Source organism: Neodiprion virginianus, chromosome 3, assembly GCF_021901495.1.
Source record: "Neodiprion virginianus isolate iyNeoVirg1 chromosome 3, iyNeoVirg1.1, whole genome shotgun sequence".
Classification (NCBI taxonomy): Eukaryota; Metazoa; Arthropoda; class Insecta; order Hymenoptera; family Diprionidae; genus Neodiprion; species Neodiprion virginianus.
Genome location: NC_060879.1, coordinates 36,092,489 through 36,111,638, shown reverse-complemented (window position 1 = coordinate 36,111,638; position 19,150 = coordinate 36,092,489). Strand labels below are relative to the sequence as shown.

The following is a 19,150-nucleotide window of genomic DNA, read 5'->3' as shown; positions in this document are numbered from 1 at the left end:
GAATTCGTCGCATAAATCCACGATATCAATTAAGATTCCAGGTATATAACAGCGCAGATTATGCCGGCAGACCAGCTGTGCGTAGCTCAGTTATAATCCTGGATTTGTTGAGCCTGAAACACGGCTTATCAAAGTCCGAATCGCCGTCGGTGATGTGACCTGGTTCGGCAAATAGCGTTCCCCAAAACTTTTCCAACCGCTCGCCTTGTTTCTAGACGAATTTTCATCGATGAAAACATTACGGAGCTTTTTATATTATACTATACAGCTTTTTATTCTCCAATTTTATCATCGTAGTAATCTGCGGAAAATCGGGTTCCGTTTCCGTAATGAAATTCTAACTTCTCGCCTTAAAGCTACGGAACTGAGAAGTACCTACAAATTAAAAAGAATTCTTGGCAGCGAAATATACCGCACTGTAAATGGTATGACAATTACCTCAGATTGTATCGAAATTTGTTACAGTTATACAATTCAGTCTAACTCGTTACAAGCCAAGTTAAGAATTTTTACTTTTCTGCATCTGTAACATTCACTCTTGTACTCATGTACCAGATTAGTACTCCTGCACTAAAATCTTAACGCCTGTCAAATTTTTGGAATATCAGAATCTAAGTTTAAAAAAAAATTCAGTTTTTTCATCGAATTTGAGTTGTTTTCTTCGATACAATAGTCACACTACATATTCAACCTGTTTTCCATTGAAAGACTAAAATTCACTTACAAGTTTATTGACTTTCACTAAGGTCTTCGTAACGAATTTCTGATCTCTCATTATCAGATAAAAACGTCGAAACGATATCAAAACTTGCTGATAAAACTGCAGAGAAGAGAAGAAATTGTTTTCAAAGACGATGTTCCAGCACTATTCCGCACGACGAATAATTGATTTCTAAACGTGGAAATTTTTTTTCCCACAAGAAGAGAACGCGATGATTAAACTACGAATTTAAAGCTCACCCTGCAAAATCGGTCGAAATTCATTACATCGCTCTTTTCAACTATGCGCGAAAAAAGAAAAGAAAAATCCTTAAGATCTGAAAAACTCGGCAGACCGTTAGATCTCGATAAAAGTCTGTAGCCAGCAAACGATAATCCCACGGTGCGGGATATTTTTGCAAGAGAATAAACGGAGATTCCCGTGGATAGATAAAGAGCGAGGTGGCGGGTGAGTTTCCTATCGAAAATATGCACTCGACGTAATCTCAGTGTAACTCAACGGGGAAGGGTAGATACGGCGTATGAAAGGGTGGTTTAACCTCGATTACCCGGCGACGCTCCCAGCGTTACATGTAACACCTGGTCACGCGTGCCGCAGAGTCCCAGTGATTCATGGTAGGTACGCTCGCCTTCCTATTTTCTGGGTGATAAACTCCGAGGCCATAATCGAAAGCACGGAAGCTCGAAAGAGTAACAGGACTAACATGGCGTGACGGATGTGTAACCAGGACAATAACATGTACGTAGCGCCTCACCGTTTTCCCGGCAAACTATACCCTGCCAGGTTTGAGTTACCAGAGCCAAGTTTCCCAGCTGCAAGTTTGCGCGTCGTACGCGTTGATATTGCAGCCGTAAGAGTACTTTGAAATCTCGGTTGGTGCAGAGTCTAGCCAGGCAGCGTATCAATGAGGATAGAACGGACGTACGAACGAGTATCTCCGTATCCAATCAACCGCCACGCCAGCACCACTTCGCCCTGGGTTACCAAAGGTATAGAGTTCCGGAAATAAAAGCTCTTTCACGGGGGCGGCGAGCGTGCGCTTTTTTATGGTCCGACGGTGGAGAAAGAGCCGGGGGACGGAGAGGGGGGCATTCGAGCTTTCAAGTGTACCCGATGTGGAAGTAGGTATCGCTTGTTTTAACATTTCTTATTATTTTCTTTTCTTGTCGGCGGTCAGTTTCATCCCAGTTACCTCGTTTGTTTTTCTTTTTCTTCTCTTCCTCACTTGTTATGGTTTTTACGATTCGGAATTTTCACCCGCATTGCACGGCGAAACAACTCAAACGTCTTGCTGTGTAACTCGTGATGATCGACTCGAGTAGAACTACCGAGTTGTTCCGCTCTTCTCTCGGACGTTTTCTCGTCAAGATACATCATCCTGGTCCGCAATTGCAGAACCACCGCGTCTCCTTCGATTCGAACAAACTTATCTCGAAACTGGTTCATCGGATAACGCAAATTTGCATTTCAAGGATTTCGCAGTCTTCCCCACGCTCATGCTCGACACGTTCTTCCCCTGCGATCTTCACACAAGAAATTGAGAAAATTAGGTCAAAGGAAATCCCGCAGGGAGTTGACTAAAAATGCAGTTTCAATCCAATCACTAAAAACTCTTCGCGTAAAATCTGGTAGGTACATCGGTTTCTAGGGAATAGTTATACGGTAAAATAGTTATCTGACAGGATTAATTTTCGCAAAACTAACTTCCACATTTCCCGCCCTCTACCACGGCTCAAGTTCTTGAAAAACGATTACGCGTATCTAGTCCACAGCGAAAAGTTTACACTGCAAGTCACATCTTTGCACGACTACTGACTATTGACTATTTCGTAATGACAAGCTTTAACTTTTTTCTTTCATTCACCGAACACACGTTCTATTTTCGTATTTAAACGCTCGTAAACACTGTTACGCGACTGCCATACGTCTCTTTCCATTTTGAGTCGTCGGTCGGTGAGACGAGATAAGAAATTTTTGGTTTGGGGCTCTGATCCTGATTCGTTTCAGAAAGCGAAATGCTTCCGCGCCATCGTGTCCGTACACCATACCCGTAATAATCAGACTGCCATGAAAGTCATACGTTTCGTGACAAGGCTATATTGAAAGCGTATACATACATAGCTCCTATACTTTGGCAAAAATTTGAATAAAAAAGCAACGTACACATGCGAGTATTCCTCATTGAATATAAAATTTATTATAGACTCCGGCGAATCGGGCTCGGAATCATAAAAGTATTGGAATTTTCACGTGCATACCTTCGCCAGGTGAATGCGTCATTAGTCCAGGGCAGTAAAAGAAAAAGATATAAAAAAAAAAAATTAAACGAAACGAAACAAATTCGGTCGACGAGAAAATAGAAAAATAAATAACTCGGTCACCGTACCGTAGTTTAGCTGCTATCAGTCCATACAGGAGTTACCTGTACACAGAATTCTGCACTAGCTGTACCGATTTTGACCGATTGAATGAGTCGTGTTTCTCAAATTAGTCACTGAATGGGCGTAATTGCATCGAGTCTACTATACATATAGGTGCAGCAATAATGTCACGGGAGCGGCTTCAGCTTCGTCCATGCAACAAAGGCCGAATTATTGCCACGCGCGAAACTGATACTCGGCTCTTCCGTAATAGATCCGTAGACTAATTAAGTGTACCGGTAATCGGGGAAACGGAAGAGACCGAAAGTAAAAAAGGTGCCGAGAAACGCGCGTCAGCCACTTTTCATTCTCGGTGAGTTATTTTGGTCTTGTAAACGACAGAAAAAAATAATAAATAATAAAATCACAAAAATATGCCGGGATGCGAGATTACCGATCGTCAAGGGTAATAAATCACTTCGCCAAATTGGACGCTGCATCTCGACATTGAGTCGTCATCATTGCAGTGACAATCGAGTCAACATCGTTCGTCATTCTGCTGTATGTAGTTTGAAAGGCCGAACGTGGATGTTAGCGAGGTAAAATAGGGAAAAAAATTTCAGGATGTGAAAACGAGAAACAGAAGCAAGGTTCGCCTGTAGTTGAGGAATTTTATAAACACTCCGCTTCGCTTTGCAATATTATTTACTTTATCTAAATTTTATTTCTGATCACTCGAGTGTCCTATTTACGTGTATATAGTTTCCGACGTGTAACGAGTTTCACCGACCTTACATCCCTGCAGGTACAGGTTTACTTTCCATCACGTATTATATTATACCAGTGGCGTATTTTTCCAGAAAATATTAAAGATATTGCAACGGCATCAGGATATGAGATCACCGATGTGATATCCGGGGTCCTGCACACGACTTATTCGGAAGCTGCTCGCAAAATAGAAAATTGAACCCACGTTCCGTTGCGTTTGTTGTGCAACATTAATTGAAAGCTTGATTCACGCTTCTCTGAGGTAGTTTAACTTTCATGTTGCGTCATTATTAACAATCATGCTATCAAAGTTTCATCGGATGCATCAAAGGAAAGTTATTCCTGTAATCAGTCATCGACGTTTCAAAGCATACATTTTGTCTAATGCATGGTTAATTTCTTGAATCTCGAAACTTTGAGGCTACTTATTTGCGGTTTCGATTGTAAAATTTTGAGCTCTTCGAAATTTCAACATCGCAGAACTGGGTCGAGTCTGATTGGTATTATAAAACGCAGACAGATAAGAAAATTGTAAAGTTTGTTTCCATGCAGCTTGACAAAAACAATAGTTTCCGAGTTCGAAATAATAACGAAGAAAAAATCTACTGTACAAGAATTATGGGAAAAAAAACTGCATCACTGACGCGAGATTCAAAGAGTTTAAAACTAAAAGTGCCAAATAATAATGAAAATAAGGTATGCAATCGTCTTTCACTGAAAGATGAAAAGGATACTGATTGTGAGACTGCAGCGGGGCGGAGTCAAAGTTCTGAAAGTACCTAATTCTGAATTATTTGATGGCGAAACTTGAAGAAATGAAACCAAACTCCGGAAAGTAAAGTTCCGATAGAGCAAAATTCCGAGAAATAAAATTTCTATAGAGTAGAACTCCGAAAATTAAAATATACTCCCACAGCGTAGTTTACTCAACGAGTGAGTGTAATAAATGATAAAAACCGAAAATCAGAATGACCAGGAATCCCAACGTAAAAATATCGAAAATCCAAAACAAAGAAAGATCAAAGTGGTGAAGTTTCAGCAAGCCAGAAATTCACAGAACTAAAAATCTTCGGTCATTCGGAATTTCGATGTTTCAGATAATTAAATCTTCTCATTTTCGCATTTTCGAAACTTTGACTTGTATTACGCCCTTTCGGCATTTTATCCTTTCGGAAGTTTGAGCATCGATTTTCGGACCATTCAAAACATCAATGCTTAACGTAAAATATTGGTTTCTTTACTTGAGGAATTTGACGCATTCGGAGCCATTCAAATTCGGAATGCAGCGATTCGAGGCAGAGGAGCCAGAGTCCTCCAGCACCAAGAGCTGCAGTCGGGTAGTTTTTATACAAGCCATAAAGATGCGAATGAGAAGTAAAGAGAGGCGACGAGACCTCGACTACACCACGGCAGAGGCTCAACTAGTGGCGGCTGGCCGGCGCAAAAGCAGAGCAAACCCCGTGCGTCGCGACGCCGCAGCGTCTGGTGAACTCGGACTGGTTTCGGGATGACTGTGGAGCCGCGACTCGCAGCATCCAGTCGCCTCTAAGACCGCGACGTCGCGTTACTCTGGAGCCAGGATCCTGACGCGGTGCGCCCGTAGCTCCAAGAAACTCGTTGGAAGACCCACCGAATTCTTAATTGTACAGTGACACGATTTACAGATTAGCAAAAAAGTATTTTCGCTCGTCTCACGATCAGCCTAGATCCCGTTCTGTTTTGATAGACCATTCATTTTACCAGATATTTGGTATAAGATCGATGAATTTTCACCCTTTCTCCTCTTTATCGATCACCGAGAAAAAATCGACGGAATTTTCATTTCCCCAAGTGGCGGGGTGACGTCAGTTCAGAGAGAACTAAACCCGAAAGCAGCTTGTATCATTGGCCGATCGTAATTTCAAATTACTAACCAGCTCTCAAAAATCTTTGATAACCAAGTAAGGGCTCGATTTTTTATTCAGAAGCGGCGTGATTTTATGACGTAGTGTATCATGCTCGCTAACTCCTATCAATCATTGATGAATTTACAAAGAGGGGGCTGAGAGTGTTTCAAACTTGGAAGTAAAAGGCTGAAAGTAGACGTTGAACCGCACGTTCGTGGCTCGGGTGAGATAAAGTACTACACGTAGCTACTTGAAACTAAAGTTACTCTTGCCATGAATTTTCCATCACGTGTTAAGCTCACTTTTCAATCTCGACTCTCGGTGAACTCGGAACTGTTTATTAAATTAGCAAACCCTGGGTTAATAATTAGGGCATCGTATCGCCCGGAAAAGCGAACCATGTAACAGAGCAAATCTGTCAATCAAGATGCGGCGGTAATTATTTCTGGGCCTACGCAAGCTCTCGGCTGAGTTCTATAAGTTGTTTCGAACAAAAACCGGTACGCGACAAATTACGGTACGCGGCATTCGCCTGCCCAAGCTTAAAGTTTTTATCCAATTTAACAATTTGGAACAAAACGGTCGGCACCTCGGGACGCCGCAGACCCTGCTCCTAAAACTAAAGGTAATCAACGCGATTTGCAGACTTTGCCGAATTTTCGAACGATTTTACTCGGGCCAACTGCTCGTGTTTCTCTCCTTGTTGACCGGTCACCTTGCCACGATGTAAAAACTGTTCTCAGATACGCGAATACTTGAATTTGATCACCAACGATCGTCGTTTCAAATCCATAGGTACAAAAACTGAGCCCCTCGTTTGTTATTCTGCACGAAAAATTCAACCCTTTTCAGAGTAAACTCAAGACTCGATCGAAGAATTTGTCCCAGGAACTACGCCGCTAGTAATATTCAGTTGCAACTGTACTTGAAAAGTTTCGGTATAAGCTTTGTTCGACGAGAGAAAAAAATACGAACTTGCACTCTGCGGTGGGAAATATCGCTCCAAGTAATCGAGGTTTCAAAAGTATATTTGAAAAAACGCGCGGATCCGATGACCGCGTAGCGTCTCGTTCTGTTCACGGATCTGAGCGGTAAACAACAAGTGAAATAGAACTTCCGGGCCGAAGGCGCGGCAAGAATCGGGGACAGAGTTGAAACCGGATGCGAACCACACGCCGACACATTGGAAGGGAAAATATTGACAGCTGTCAACAAATTTTTCACGACATCCCCTTTGGTTAACAAAGTCAAACTTCTGATGGTGAGTGCAAAAAGGGCAATTCATTTATCTCTGTGTCTTTGGTGTTTTACTCGAATTCAGATCAACGCTACGTTTTCCGCGTGAAATTATATGCGGTTTTTCGTAAAACAAACGGCACTCTGAGAGTGTCTGCGCATATTTTTTCACTCGTTCTCGTGTCGATTGAATAACGAAATTTTATCCTGACCGTGGGGCTCGTTCATTCAGGGGTGGCTAAATTGAAGTGGGTATGCCTTACAATTCGCAAAGAGCTGCGCACGCGAAACTGTCTGCTCGTATTTGTCAACTGTTGAACACGGTTTGTTTCTCATTAAGAATAATTTCTCTACGAGTTGAAAAAAATGACTTGGCTGTAAAACATTCTTCCATCTACTTGAATCGGCTGTGAAAAACGCGCGAAAATTTCTGACAATTACGGGAGGAATGATGATAACATTCGTGTAACAGTTTATAACTTTTATTACGCTTCTCTTTGCGAACAGGAAGTGAACCCATAATTTATCTTGGCCGTAACTTGACAGTGTGACAAATAGTTATTACGTGCGGATACAAAGGCTTGTTAATTCTCATTCTGCAGTTTATTGATCATCGCGACCTGATCCGATGGTCTAAGCCTAACAGCAATATGAGCAAATGACAAAGTTTCAGCGAAATGCTTTCGGTTGTCAGTCTCTCCGAAAACTCTAATAATTCGAGTCCGACTAACTTGTTAATTTCGAACTTCGCGACAGTAAAGTCATTTCTACTCGGCTGTCACGAATTCCCGACGATCAATGACTGAGAATGAGTTTCAGAAAACTTGAATATCTGCCAATATCACCGATTGTTTGTTGCACTCCTGAAAAATCCTCTCGAGAAATAAATTCGAAAACGTTGTCTGGAAGTATCATGATAAAAATATCTTGGTTGACAAGGAATATGAGCTTCTCTGGGCACGTGTAAATTCAACCGAAACAACGGCCGAATGAAGGGACGACGTGACTCGAGCCGATCACTCTCTGTCGTTCATTTCGGAGGCTGAAACTATCGCGATCCGACTCGAGCGCGTAAGGTGGCCATAAAACACAGGAGAACTAAGTACGAGCACCGTTTTGAGTAAATTTGAAGTTCCTAATCTCTCGGAGTGGATACCTGCGGTCTGTAATTGGCTCGCATTTACATTGTAGATGTAAACCTGCAGGCAACGTAGAATCGTAACTCGAACTTAGCCAGCCTACCCTATTCAAATTTCCCATGTTAACAATATTTTAATGGGACCAATTTACATCTCAGTTTTGCGTCTTGGGGATAGTACCCGGTGTGCTTGTTTAATTCCCCGCTTAATTTTCACAGGCTTCGTGTCAAGTAAAGAATTACCTTCCCCCCCCCCTTCCCTCCGCCATCCCTCTTTTTACTCTCTGATCCTCTTCGTCGACACTATGTATTCTTTATTCATTGTCGTAGCTTTTGATTTAAAATCTCACCGGCTTGACTATCCTCGTTATTATGCTGAAAATTTGAATATTCAGGGCCTTTATTACCTTACGGACAACGCAATTTTCGAAACTCATAAATATGTGTACGTGTTGCGTGCTGATCGAGGTTTCCAACCGCATCGGCAATTGTTCGTTGTTTCAATTTCACTTGACTTGAGCTTAGCCAGATTCTACGTAATTTTATGATCAGAAAATCTCTCGAGTCGGCGACTTTTTGGAAGTTAAGAAAACCGATTCTATCGGTGAAAGAAAAAATGTAGACTTTTATGTATACGTGCATAAATCGAAATAAAATGGATATGTATTTTTATTTAGGTACGAAGCCGCGATGCAATTCATTGAAAGCTGATGCAATGTGCACATTTATTTGGCTTAAGGTGGTTCAAAAAGAAGATCGAACACGTATCCCCCCGAAAGTTCTTCACGCCTTCCAAGGCGAGGCGATATTAGACCTACGTCAGTGTCGTTCGCTAAGTGAAAATAGATCGGTTGGGTATTGCAAGGGAGGAGGGAAAAATAAAATTAAAGAAAAAAGCAGCTTGAGGAAAGAACCATAATCCGCCTACCTTCCCGAAGGATTTCGGAGCCTGGAGCGATCCTTTGAGCACGTGTCCGTGGTTATAAAGGATAAATTTCGTAGTTACATTACGTTTGACTAAGACGGAGTAGCCGGCCTTCTTGAATTTTTTTTCTCCTATCTACGACGCGTTTCTCGCCTAAATATTACCGACTCGGAGAAAGCGGTTCCAGCTGGCTATTCCGTTTTGCACACAGCAGCGATTGATACGGGTATGAATTATACAGTCGAAGCGGCGGGAAAATTAAAGCCCTTTTAAAGTGGAGAAGAAGAGGAAGAGCGTTCGGAGAAAGAGAGAAAAGATACGCCAATCCATGATCAGGAACTCCGGCAGCTCCGTGGGGATATTTTTTGTTCATAGACATGCGATTAAAAATTCCTCATACCTTCTGTTTGATCGGCAAAAACTCCGGAACTCGATTGAGGGGTGAGATGACAAATGTTATCGAGAATGCTAAACGACCGTCGATCTTTTTCCATCCCCGCGACGTCGTCATCCACAGGGAAATTGGCGCTGAATCGAGTAGGAGTTTATTATCCACCGGTAATTCTCGTGATTTATTTCATTTGACTGATTCAATTTTGCTTTTTTCTTCATTCGAAAGAAGAGATAAGAGAAGTAGAATGTCATTTTTCGCAAATAGTAGCTGTTGCGATGTCGATAAATCTCGTTCACATTTAAAGGGTGCATAAAAGCTCGGCTGATTTGATAACCTCTCATCTCTCTCGCACGTCCGTAGAGATACATATATACATGTATTATGTACATTATCTCATACATAGATACATGCGGGTGAATATTTACAGCTTAGCGAATATAGGAAGAGATTCGAAGCACAACTCAACTCTCGTTTACACCGCGAAGTAGAATGGAACTGATTGATGGTAGGTGGTCCAGATATTCGACGCAGGCACCCTGAATCAATCAGCCGAATGCAACAAACCGAAGAAGACGTTACGTCTTTCGTTTAGCGAGAGAAATCCCTCGGTCAAATGTTATACCTGCTCGAATCTAGACAAACTCCGCTGCGTGGTCAGCAGGATTATTATATCCATGAAGGACGCTAGGAAGGAAATGAGGTCGCAAATGTTCGTTCATAACGTTTGCATCGACCTTTTTTCTCTTACTTTTGATCAATCAGTTGCTATGATTTCGAGGTGTAATTTCTATCGAAACGCATGGCCGAACATTGCCGAGAGAAAAAATTGTACTCTTAGCCTTTTTACTTCTCCTCTTCAATGGTTATCATAATTAATGAGCGAGTTGTTGTTTCCAAAAATTTTGCAACGTTGTCCGACTCTTGTTGTTTTACATTTTATTAGAGGGACTGGATCCCCCCCGAGAGAGAGAGAGAGAGAGAGAGAGAGAGAGAGAGAGAGAGAGAATGCGGTAAATTAACAAGGGGATGTATTTTCACGAAGAAAATAGCCGTTTCTCCCCATCACATGAAACAAAGATCCTGTTTCTCTTCCGTCCTCTTGGTACGTTTTCCTATTTTTCATTTTCCAAGAAGAAATGGAAGAGAAAGGTGTTATTAAAAATTCAACCGTATCCATAAATCGTTTGACTTATTCAAGAACGAACGTTATTTTATACGCGCATGTGCATACATACGTATACTATGTACCTGCCACCATGTTTAAAAATAAAACATCCGAGTTGCTTTACGTTATTCTTATATATCACGAAGCGCAAGAAAAAGCAGAGCGGAAACAAAGAAAAGAATCCAACTCTCGAGACGTATCACTTCCGATTCGCCATATATTACATCTCGAGGGTGGCATTCAATAATTCAAGTGCAGTTCAAGTTCGGCTCGAAAACTAAGACATTTTCTTCAAAATTTTTACCGAATAAAACTTAACTTTCAACGACCCTATGCCTGAGGTATAATTATATAAACAAATGATTGACCGTTATTTCGTTTCGTTTCAAGTCTCTGTCTGTCAGTCTGGATTCAGAGTTTCACGGATCATTTGCGATTATTGAAAAATGAATTCTCGAAAGTAATGTATTTTAAACCTCCCTTTCGAGGGTTCATATAAAGTTCGTATAATCCCCAGTCACGTGGAACGAAACGGTTTCATCATCTCAGCCAATTCTGCCACCGAGCCGAGAGACTTTTTTGATAAATCTGAAAGCTTGACTCCTTTATGCGACAAACTTGCAATGAATTATTCAGTATTAAAATGTTGTTTCTCGGAAAGAAAAATTAATGAATATTTAAGATTTCAACCCACCAAGCACGAAAAATAAATCTATTTATACATCACGCTCGGAATCGAAGTAGATATTTTATTTTCTTTGCAAAATAAATCAGATCTCATTTACATACCTGCGACTTTTCATTCGTATCACGCGTCGATTATCCAATCCACTAATTGTAATCCACGTGAGATTTGACCAGCGAAAATATATGCTATATATAAAGACATCGGTACCCTCGTACGTAAATTACACGTTCCTCGAACCGGATGGTGAATCCCTCGGGATTCCGAGCACGTCGATGTGCGGCATGGATTGCCGTTGTGCGAACCGCGTGTAACAAAGCTGCTCGTCTTATTTGAGTAATTAATTCCCCCCGAAGATTTGGGGTCGTTTCGCGGTACCCAAGACGCGTTATTAACCTCGAATGACGCGTAATTACAAACCTATTTGCATTCCATTATTCTTTGCTACGTCAACAAGCCGCGACCAGCGTTGCGGTTCCGCCTGCGGTATCTACTGTATCATATCTTTCCCCATCGGCGAATCGTTGACAAGTTAAAGCACATTTGACTCTTATCCAGAAACTACGGAGCTTCCCGTATGATCAAAAAACATATGTTCCTCAAGTCGAGATCGGGCGGGTATCGAATCGAAAGACGAGGAAGAGCGGCGGCGGAGTTTCTCTTACGTCGGTGAAAAACGATCGAAACCTTTAAAGAGCGAAAACGCTTTGCGGTACTTTACTTGTCCGGGAAAAGTTCGCGTTCGTTCCCATAAAAATCGCCAAGGACATCGTAAAGCCTCGCCGGTATAGCCTTGCAGTTAGCGAGCAGATGGGTATTACATCCGCTATACTGTAACTCTGAGAAATTAGAACTAGGCTAGTATGAGAACAAGGTGCGCGCAGCCGTCTCGTAAAACAGAAGTTACGCGCGCTCAGCGGGTCCAGAAACCAGAGGTTTTAGGAAAAAATCATTCTCAGGGTAAATAAAATGTAACGAGTCGACAATTGTTTTCAGCCCTCCGTAATTATACAACGGACCAAACAGCTACCCGGTCGCAGTCGGATAAAACCAAGCGGAATTGCGAAATTTTCCAACGTTTTTGGAACACCCATTAGGTACGATATTTGCTCGTCGTTGTGTATAATGTAACGAGTTCAATCCCGAGCTTCATCGGAGGTCTGACGTATAATTTTTCCTAAACAGTAAATTGTCTGGAATTTTTATGCACACAATCGCAGTAACGATATGGCGAAGTGGAATTTCGAAAGCCCGACGTTTGCTCCGAATGCACATCCATCGGTAAATTTCCAAACAACCCGGTTTATTGTCTCCGGCTGTGCGCCAATTATGCCAACGAATCCTGATTGGCCTGGCGATGTACAGTCGCAAATACGCCTGGGTGATATTGAACATGCAGGCAGACACGCTGCGCAGAGCGGGAAAAGTCAAAGCATACCCTTGCCTGATTACCTCGACGCCAGAGTGAGACAGGCGATGAATGCACCGAGTCACAATTAGCTGGTTGAAAAATTTGTTGAACATAGATTTTTTATTTTCATCGTCATTGTGCGTCGAGGAGTTTCGCATTGTTCGCCAAAATGGCTCCGAGCGTTCGGAACTTTCTTTCTTCGTATTATAATAAGTTACGCGAAAAGAAAACCGAACTTCACGCGACCAGCGCTGGTGGAAAATCCGTGGAAGATAGGCGCGAGCGTTCCTGCGGTGAGCTTTAATTTTTCAACCCTTATCAGCCCCTCGCCAGCGGGCGGGGAGGAAAAAAATTGTCATACGTAACGTTGTTATCTCGGTTTTGCTGCGGCTGCAAGGTAAATTCGATGGGATAAAAAACTGGCGGTCCCGGATTCCCCGACGGGGGTTAAATGAAATCGGGCTGCGTCATCGGCAGATATCCTGACCCGTTCGATGCCGGGCATATTTGTACCGGGAAATTGATATGACCCTGATGTTCGGCTTTGTAATTCTTGGATCCGCGTGCGCAAGAAAGTAAGTCAGTGTGTCAGGCTCGATGCTTCCGATTCAAGCCCGCTTCCCGATACGTCGACAAAGCGCTCGATACGACTCTGCAAGGGTGAAAGGAAGCTTTCCGAGCTTTCACACAAGAGCGCGGCTATCTCGCGAGAATTTCACCTTACGTATTATGTATGTATAGGGCCCATAGTCGAGATTACTTTGGACATGGGGGCCGGGTGCTTTGTCGGTTTCTTTTCATTATTTAAACTTGAATTTGGGAAGCTTTACTACCTTGGTTTTCACTGATGCACTTCTATTCGGAAAACGTACAAAGAGCTTTAGTCCCCGATGGAAATTCATTTCAGCTTTAATATTTCACGTACGGATTTTCCGAGATACAGTCGATCTATGTTATATTAGCGGCCGAATATCAGGGGAAATCCCAAAATGAATTTGCGCAGCTCCGTTCCAGTCTGTTGTTTGTTTATCGAAATGACATCTGTGAATATTTGATTTTGTAACATTGCATCGATATTGATTATGATTAACCCTTCAGGACATGGGTTATGAGATTTTCTCTCATGCTCAACGTAGATTTCAAATATCTTTTAAAATTCAAATGGAAAGACTACTTGAAAATTTTTGTATCTTCCTATAATTTAGTTTTCTAGATACACATTCACTAAAAACTGTTTTTTTTTAAATCAAAATTGCGAAAAAAAATAATTTTTTGGAGAACATGAGATTTTTTCTCATGGCCAGAGTATTAAAGGGTGAGAGATTTTAGCTTTCGTTTCTTTTCGGCCTAGTTCGGGTCGTTCCGTAGTATGCGTCCGCCATACTTGTTTACATGATACATATACCTAAAGAATAATTGTGCAATGTTGTGCTGTGTTATCTGCTTTCAAAAATGTAAAATTTATAATTTAATTGTTGATATTCATTAAATGAATATTATTAAAAGGTGTTAAATAAACGTAAGTCAATATTTTTGTTTTATATATAACCCTGACAAATACATTTTATGAGTACTTAGATCTAAGTTATTTTGCATTGTGAATATTTAATTGACATTACTTTAATAATAAAGTTGAACAATTATTTTACCTTAAAAAACATTGAAAATTATAAATAAATGATATTTTCTTAAGAAAGCTGTATTTAAAATATACTGAGCGCATGCGCAGAAGCCATGAGATTTTTTCTCATGGCCAGAGTAAATAATGGCAGTCAAAACACCCATGTCCTGAAGGGTTAAACAGTTGCAATATTGAATTGACTAATGAAGAAAACGAAATCAGTTTCAGAGAATTTATGGGACAAAATCAAGTCATCTCAGGGTTAAAAGGGATGGATCTAATGGAATTTCAACAGTTTTGAAGGGATTTGAAACAAAACATTGATATCTAAGCTTTTGTTTATAATTCCAGTATTTTTTACTCTTGTAATTTCAAAGAGATCTTCGCAGATTATGAATGTAGCTTAACAATTCGATGAATACTCAATCTAGGACTATCTGTTAATAAAATCAGTAAAACAATCGATTTTTGGCCAAACAACCTAAGACCCAAGTCTTATACGTTACAATTTGCAAAGGTTTCTCGAATCAGTTTCAACGAATTCACTCGAGAAATTTTAATGTGCTCTGTATGCATATCGGAGAATCGAACTGATCACCATCGCAACAAATACGAGACACGATTCTAGATACATCAGCTGGGCCGTCTGGACAAAAGATGAACAACTTTTCCAACTTCCCGACAACTTTTCCTCCAATACGAACATTACATCATACGGATAGCGGTGAATTACAAGAAAAGCCTCGAGAATGTAATTTACAAGCATCCGCGGATAATCCTGCAACGAAGAAATAAAAAGAGGATCCCGCGATTCTTCCGATAAATTTTTATAATCGAAGGGTACGGCATGTATGCGGCTACACATGCCTGGGGGTGTATTTTACCATTTAATAACGTATTCATGTTCAACTGCTATTCGACCGAAGCAATGAATAAAATGAACGTAGATTTTATACGCCACGAATGCAGGTACGAAATAGTTCGAAATAATATTTTGCTCATATTATATTTACATACGTATGATAAACCGCCGACGCAGCCTCGAGGGAATTCATTTTCCCACGCGATTCAGCAGAGAAAAAAAGTTCAAAGTAACAGTGCATAGTAAATCCAATCTTGCATTTATTTATACTTCCGACAGCGTTAAAAAGTTCCTTTAGTACAAACCGCGCATAAAAACTGCGATCAGTTCTCAGGAAAAATCTGGTTCTCCTGACAGAGATTTCCTGAAAATTAACAAATACATTTCGTTCCCAAATTATATCGATGGAAAGCGTGAACATTTCTTCATACGTTTTTCCGACGAATTTTTTTTCGCCGACGAGACGCTCCCGTCCAAATCTTCGAAATTCGTGAAAGGCGACTTTCAATTGGATTTACCAGAGCCGTCAACGGGTCAAGATACAGCCGATCCCTGCAGGGTTCGGATTCTACGGGATGAGTGGAATACCGATGTTTTTTTCTCAGCTGCATCCTCCACCTCCAGAACATCGTCGACCAGATCGACGTGCGCACGAATTTACTCGAGCATCTAGACTCTGGAGAATTTCACTGTCACGTCTCACCGTGTAAAAAGGGAATTTTGTCTAAGAGAATGAAACACCAGCAGTTCTTGTAAAATTCACGAGTACACGCTGCGAGAGTATTTCATATGAGGTACAGAACCGCTGCTCCGATTACCTACACTAAACGGCTAGCCGGTATTCAACAAATTTTTCCCGAGCAAAAGCAGCCCAAAGTCTTTTAAGTTCTTTCGTTACTTTAACCAGCACTCGTTACACGTTGCAAGCTTTATTGAAGTAATAACAAAGAATCCTCGATCCCTGGAGGGTGGAAAACGAGAAAAAAACTGACGGATAAGGTGTGCATACATAGTATTGCGATAAAAGTTATTGATTAACAATGCAATCAATACCGCTCTTGTTACCGTCGTAGTACAGATGAAAGAAAAAAAGAAAAATGAAAAATCTTTAAAAGCTACTGGTATAACAGAATCCTCTCGTTTCCGCTCCTAATTTTCATCCCGTGCAATATCATTAGCCGGCAACCCTTCGAATCGCGAACCCTTTTCAGCTCTCCTGTTCTCCAGGGGACGCGGCAAAACCCTTCGGAGTAAGAACCTCGCGTGAATCGCGTGTCCTTAGAGGATGTGGCTGTGAGGAGACTTCGCCGGATAAGGAGATTACGAACAGACCGATCAGTATTCAGACTGGCGCGTAAACCTACCTGAAACGAGATGAGAGGATCGAGCTAACAGGCCACCGCGGGTCACCAGGTCAACTGATCCAAGGAATTGATCGGTTTACGCTCGCCAACTACGTGAACGCATTTATTAATCCACCTTTCGTCACCACGCGGAGACCATGAATCGCCGCCAGGCAGGGCTTCGAACGATCCTTCAGGACCCGTTAATTGTAAAACCACCCTGCAAGCTCCGTAAGCGTAATAATTTATCCGGGTACTAAACGAAGAAGATTCTCTTGACTTGTAGTAAATGGACTGGTTATTTTGTATCCCGGTGTAGGATGAAATCGTCGGAAGCAATTCACTATCACCTCTTGAATAACTTCGGGTTCATTTTCACGCGAGTGACTGGGCTCCGTTTTCGTTTATGTATAACATTTTCCGACGTCCCGTCGTCCGAGGACCCCGGGGTATACGGGACTTCGTTGATAAGCTTGACAACTAGTCAGAGTATAATTACCGATCAGTGTGAGCCGAGTGAACTCCAAACACCCCGTGGGACTTCCCAGGGCGACGTTCCTCGTGAATAGTCAGGGCGTGGGCTAATCGAGCCGTGGATCCTTGTTTATAATGGATACATCGGTTTCCCATGTCAGCGAAATTGTCCTGCATGGCCGGTGACAATGGCCTCCTGTAATTGAGGAAACGTTTATCGGTGCAGTGCGAATATGTGGTGCAGAAATTAATTAGCAGAAGTGAAAATGTGCGCGGTTCGTTAAACGCAGAGGAAAAATTTTGATCCAGGATCAAGGATGAGAGTCAATGCGTCAAAGCTGCGATCGTTTAGTCGGAACAGTCTCACGATTTTAAGCCGTCTGGCGGAACGTAGCTCAATCGTAAAATACAGGCGATAGCAAGGCCGTTCGCTCGCAGAAGGCTTTGATCATTCCATTATTTCGATTAGAAACTCGTCACGCGGAGAGTAAAATACGTAACAAATGTGAAGCCATTTCGAGCAGTGAGAAAGCAGACATAAAGTGAACACGACATTCCGTAATGACCTTAATATCGTTTTGCCGTATAGAATATCGTACGATATACATTATACATGTATGTATAAACGTGAATACACCGAGAGAAATTTCTATGAATCGTTATTTGTAGTATACAAAATTTTTTTGTAAACCCGATAGTATTTAAATCTTTATAATTGTTGCTATATCCATCGCAGCAGAATTTTCTAGTAACTGTAACAAATGAAATTTTTATCATGTATGGGCGAGACGAAGCTTGCCTAAAGAAGTGCCTAATTTGTTTGTTCCGTTTTTAAATTTTTGCTCGTTAAATTGAAGTTAGCGGAGATTTGGACCCTGATGATCTCCAGAGAAGAGAGTATATCTTGCTTCATCGTCAGCCTTGTAGTAAAACTTTTTACCGAAAGATCAGGACCGCAAAGTTTTTCATTCACTCTTTCTAGCTCCCCCTCATCTTCCCTTTCCTATTACTCGGAAATTCCCGTTGCGCCTAGTGTAGGTAAGCATTTTTTATAACAAGCTGTAATACTTGGCCAAATTTGTTTATTACACGAGCAAGTGTATCACATTCACGAGCTCGTGATTTACCATCGGGAAATCAATTTATATCGAACCCTTGAACCCTTGACCCCTCGACTTTAAGCTCTCGCAAATTAGTTGATTATAAACATTCAATGAGCCTCTAGGCAAGACCTGTAAATAATTCATCTACAACTCTGAAGCATAATTAGTTTCGGGTTAGAAATCCGCTCAGGTCGAACGTAATCCAGAGATAACAAGGCGCGGTGTCATGTAGCTTGATATTTCTGACACAATCTTCGGGTGTCCAAAAAGGTACGTGATATGTACAGAGCAGATTTTAACGGAACGTTTAATGCCTCACGTGAACTAAAATCTTACCCTCGCTAAAAACGGTCGGCTAAATCGCGAACGACGAAGCAAATCCTCTGCCGCAGGTGTGGAGTAACAAACCCCGTGTATGCGAAAACCCTTGTCTATGTACCGAAACAAAGCGCTTAACTATTTCAACTTTACGGCTGGTGTATAAAATCAATACCTTGCACCGTAAACGCAGGCAATAGACCGAGAGCAGGTACGATTTGTAAATTATATCGATTTATCGGTAGAAGAATCAGCTATTGTTGTACAGAGATGAGCGACACATTTGGAAGAATCGCAGGAATCCGGATTATTCGTTTCTTCGTTCCCCTTGCGATACGAATTTCATTTCGCCGCCGAATTCACCCGGAAATATTTCCGTCGACTAGGCGTAAAGCCCCAGGTGTCTGCCAGGATCTAGAATGGCGGAAACGCGAATAAAGAGCAACTACCGCCTGTGACGATCACCGTGCGTTATGTAACTAGAGCACCTGCTGTTGGTGTCTGTATAAACAGGTGAGGTAATGCGGGGATGTGCGGCGGTTTTAGAGAGGCCTTTAAATCGGCATCGCTGCTTTATACTGCATCCGCATTCGGACGGACAGTTACAACGGAAGAGAGAACGTAAAACCCTTTTCCTTCTTCTTCACTTCACGAATTACGGTTGTGCTATTCGGCGTCGTTCTTTTTTGTACAGCTAAATGCTTCGACCTTAAATCCTACGCGATACTAAAATAAAGTAG

The 19,150-nt window shown here is 41.6% G+C and overlaps 1 protein-coding gene across 2 annotated transcripts in view; it reads left to right on the top strand.

The window, feature by feature from the left end:
- Positions 1-19,150, top strand: part of LOC124300529 (neo-calmodulin-like) — an 81,108-nt gene that overhangs the window by 2,336 nt on the left and 59,622 nt on the right. Inside the window, exons 1-2 of one of the 2 annotated variants that reach the window (XM_046754739.1) lie at positions 5,386-5,492; positions 6,588-6,996. The exons of the other annotated variant lie outside the window; for it this stretch is intronic. Of the exons in view, the coding sequence (XP_046610695.1) occupies positions 6,994-6,996 (3 nt within the window). The 5' untranslated portion in view covers positions 5,386-5,492; positions 6,588-6,993. Of the gene's footprint in view, positions 1-5,385; positions 5,493-6,587; positions 6,997-19,150 lie in introns of those variants that run through there. 2 annotated transcript variants of the gene reach the window in all.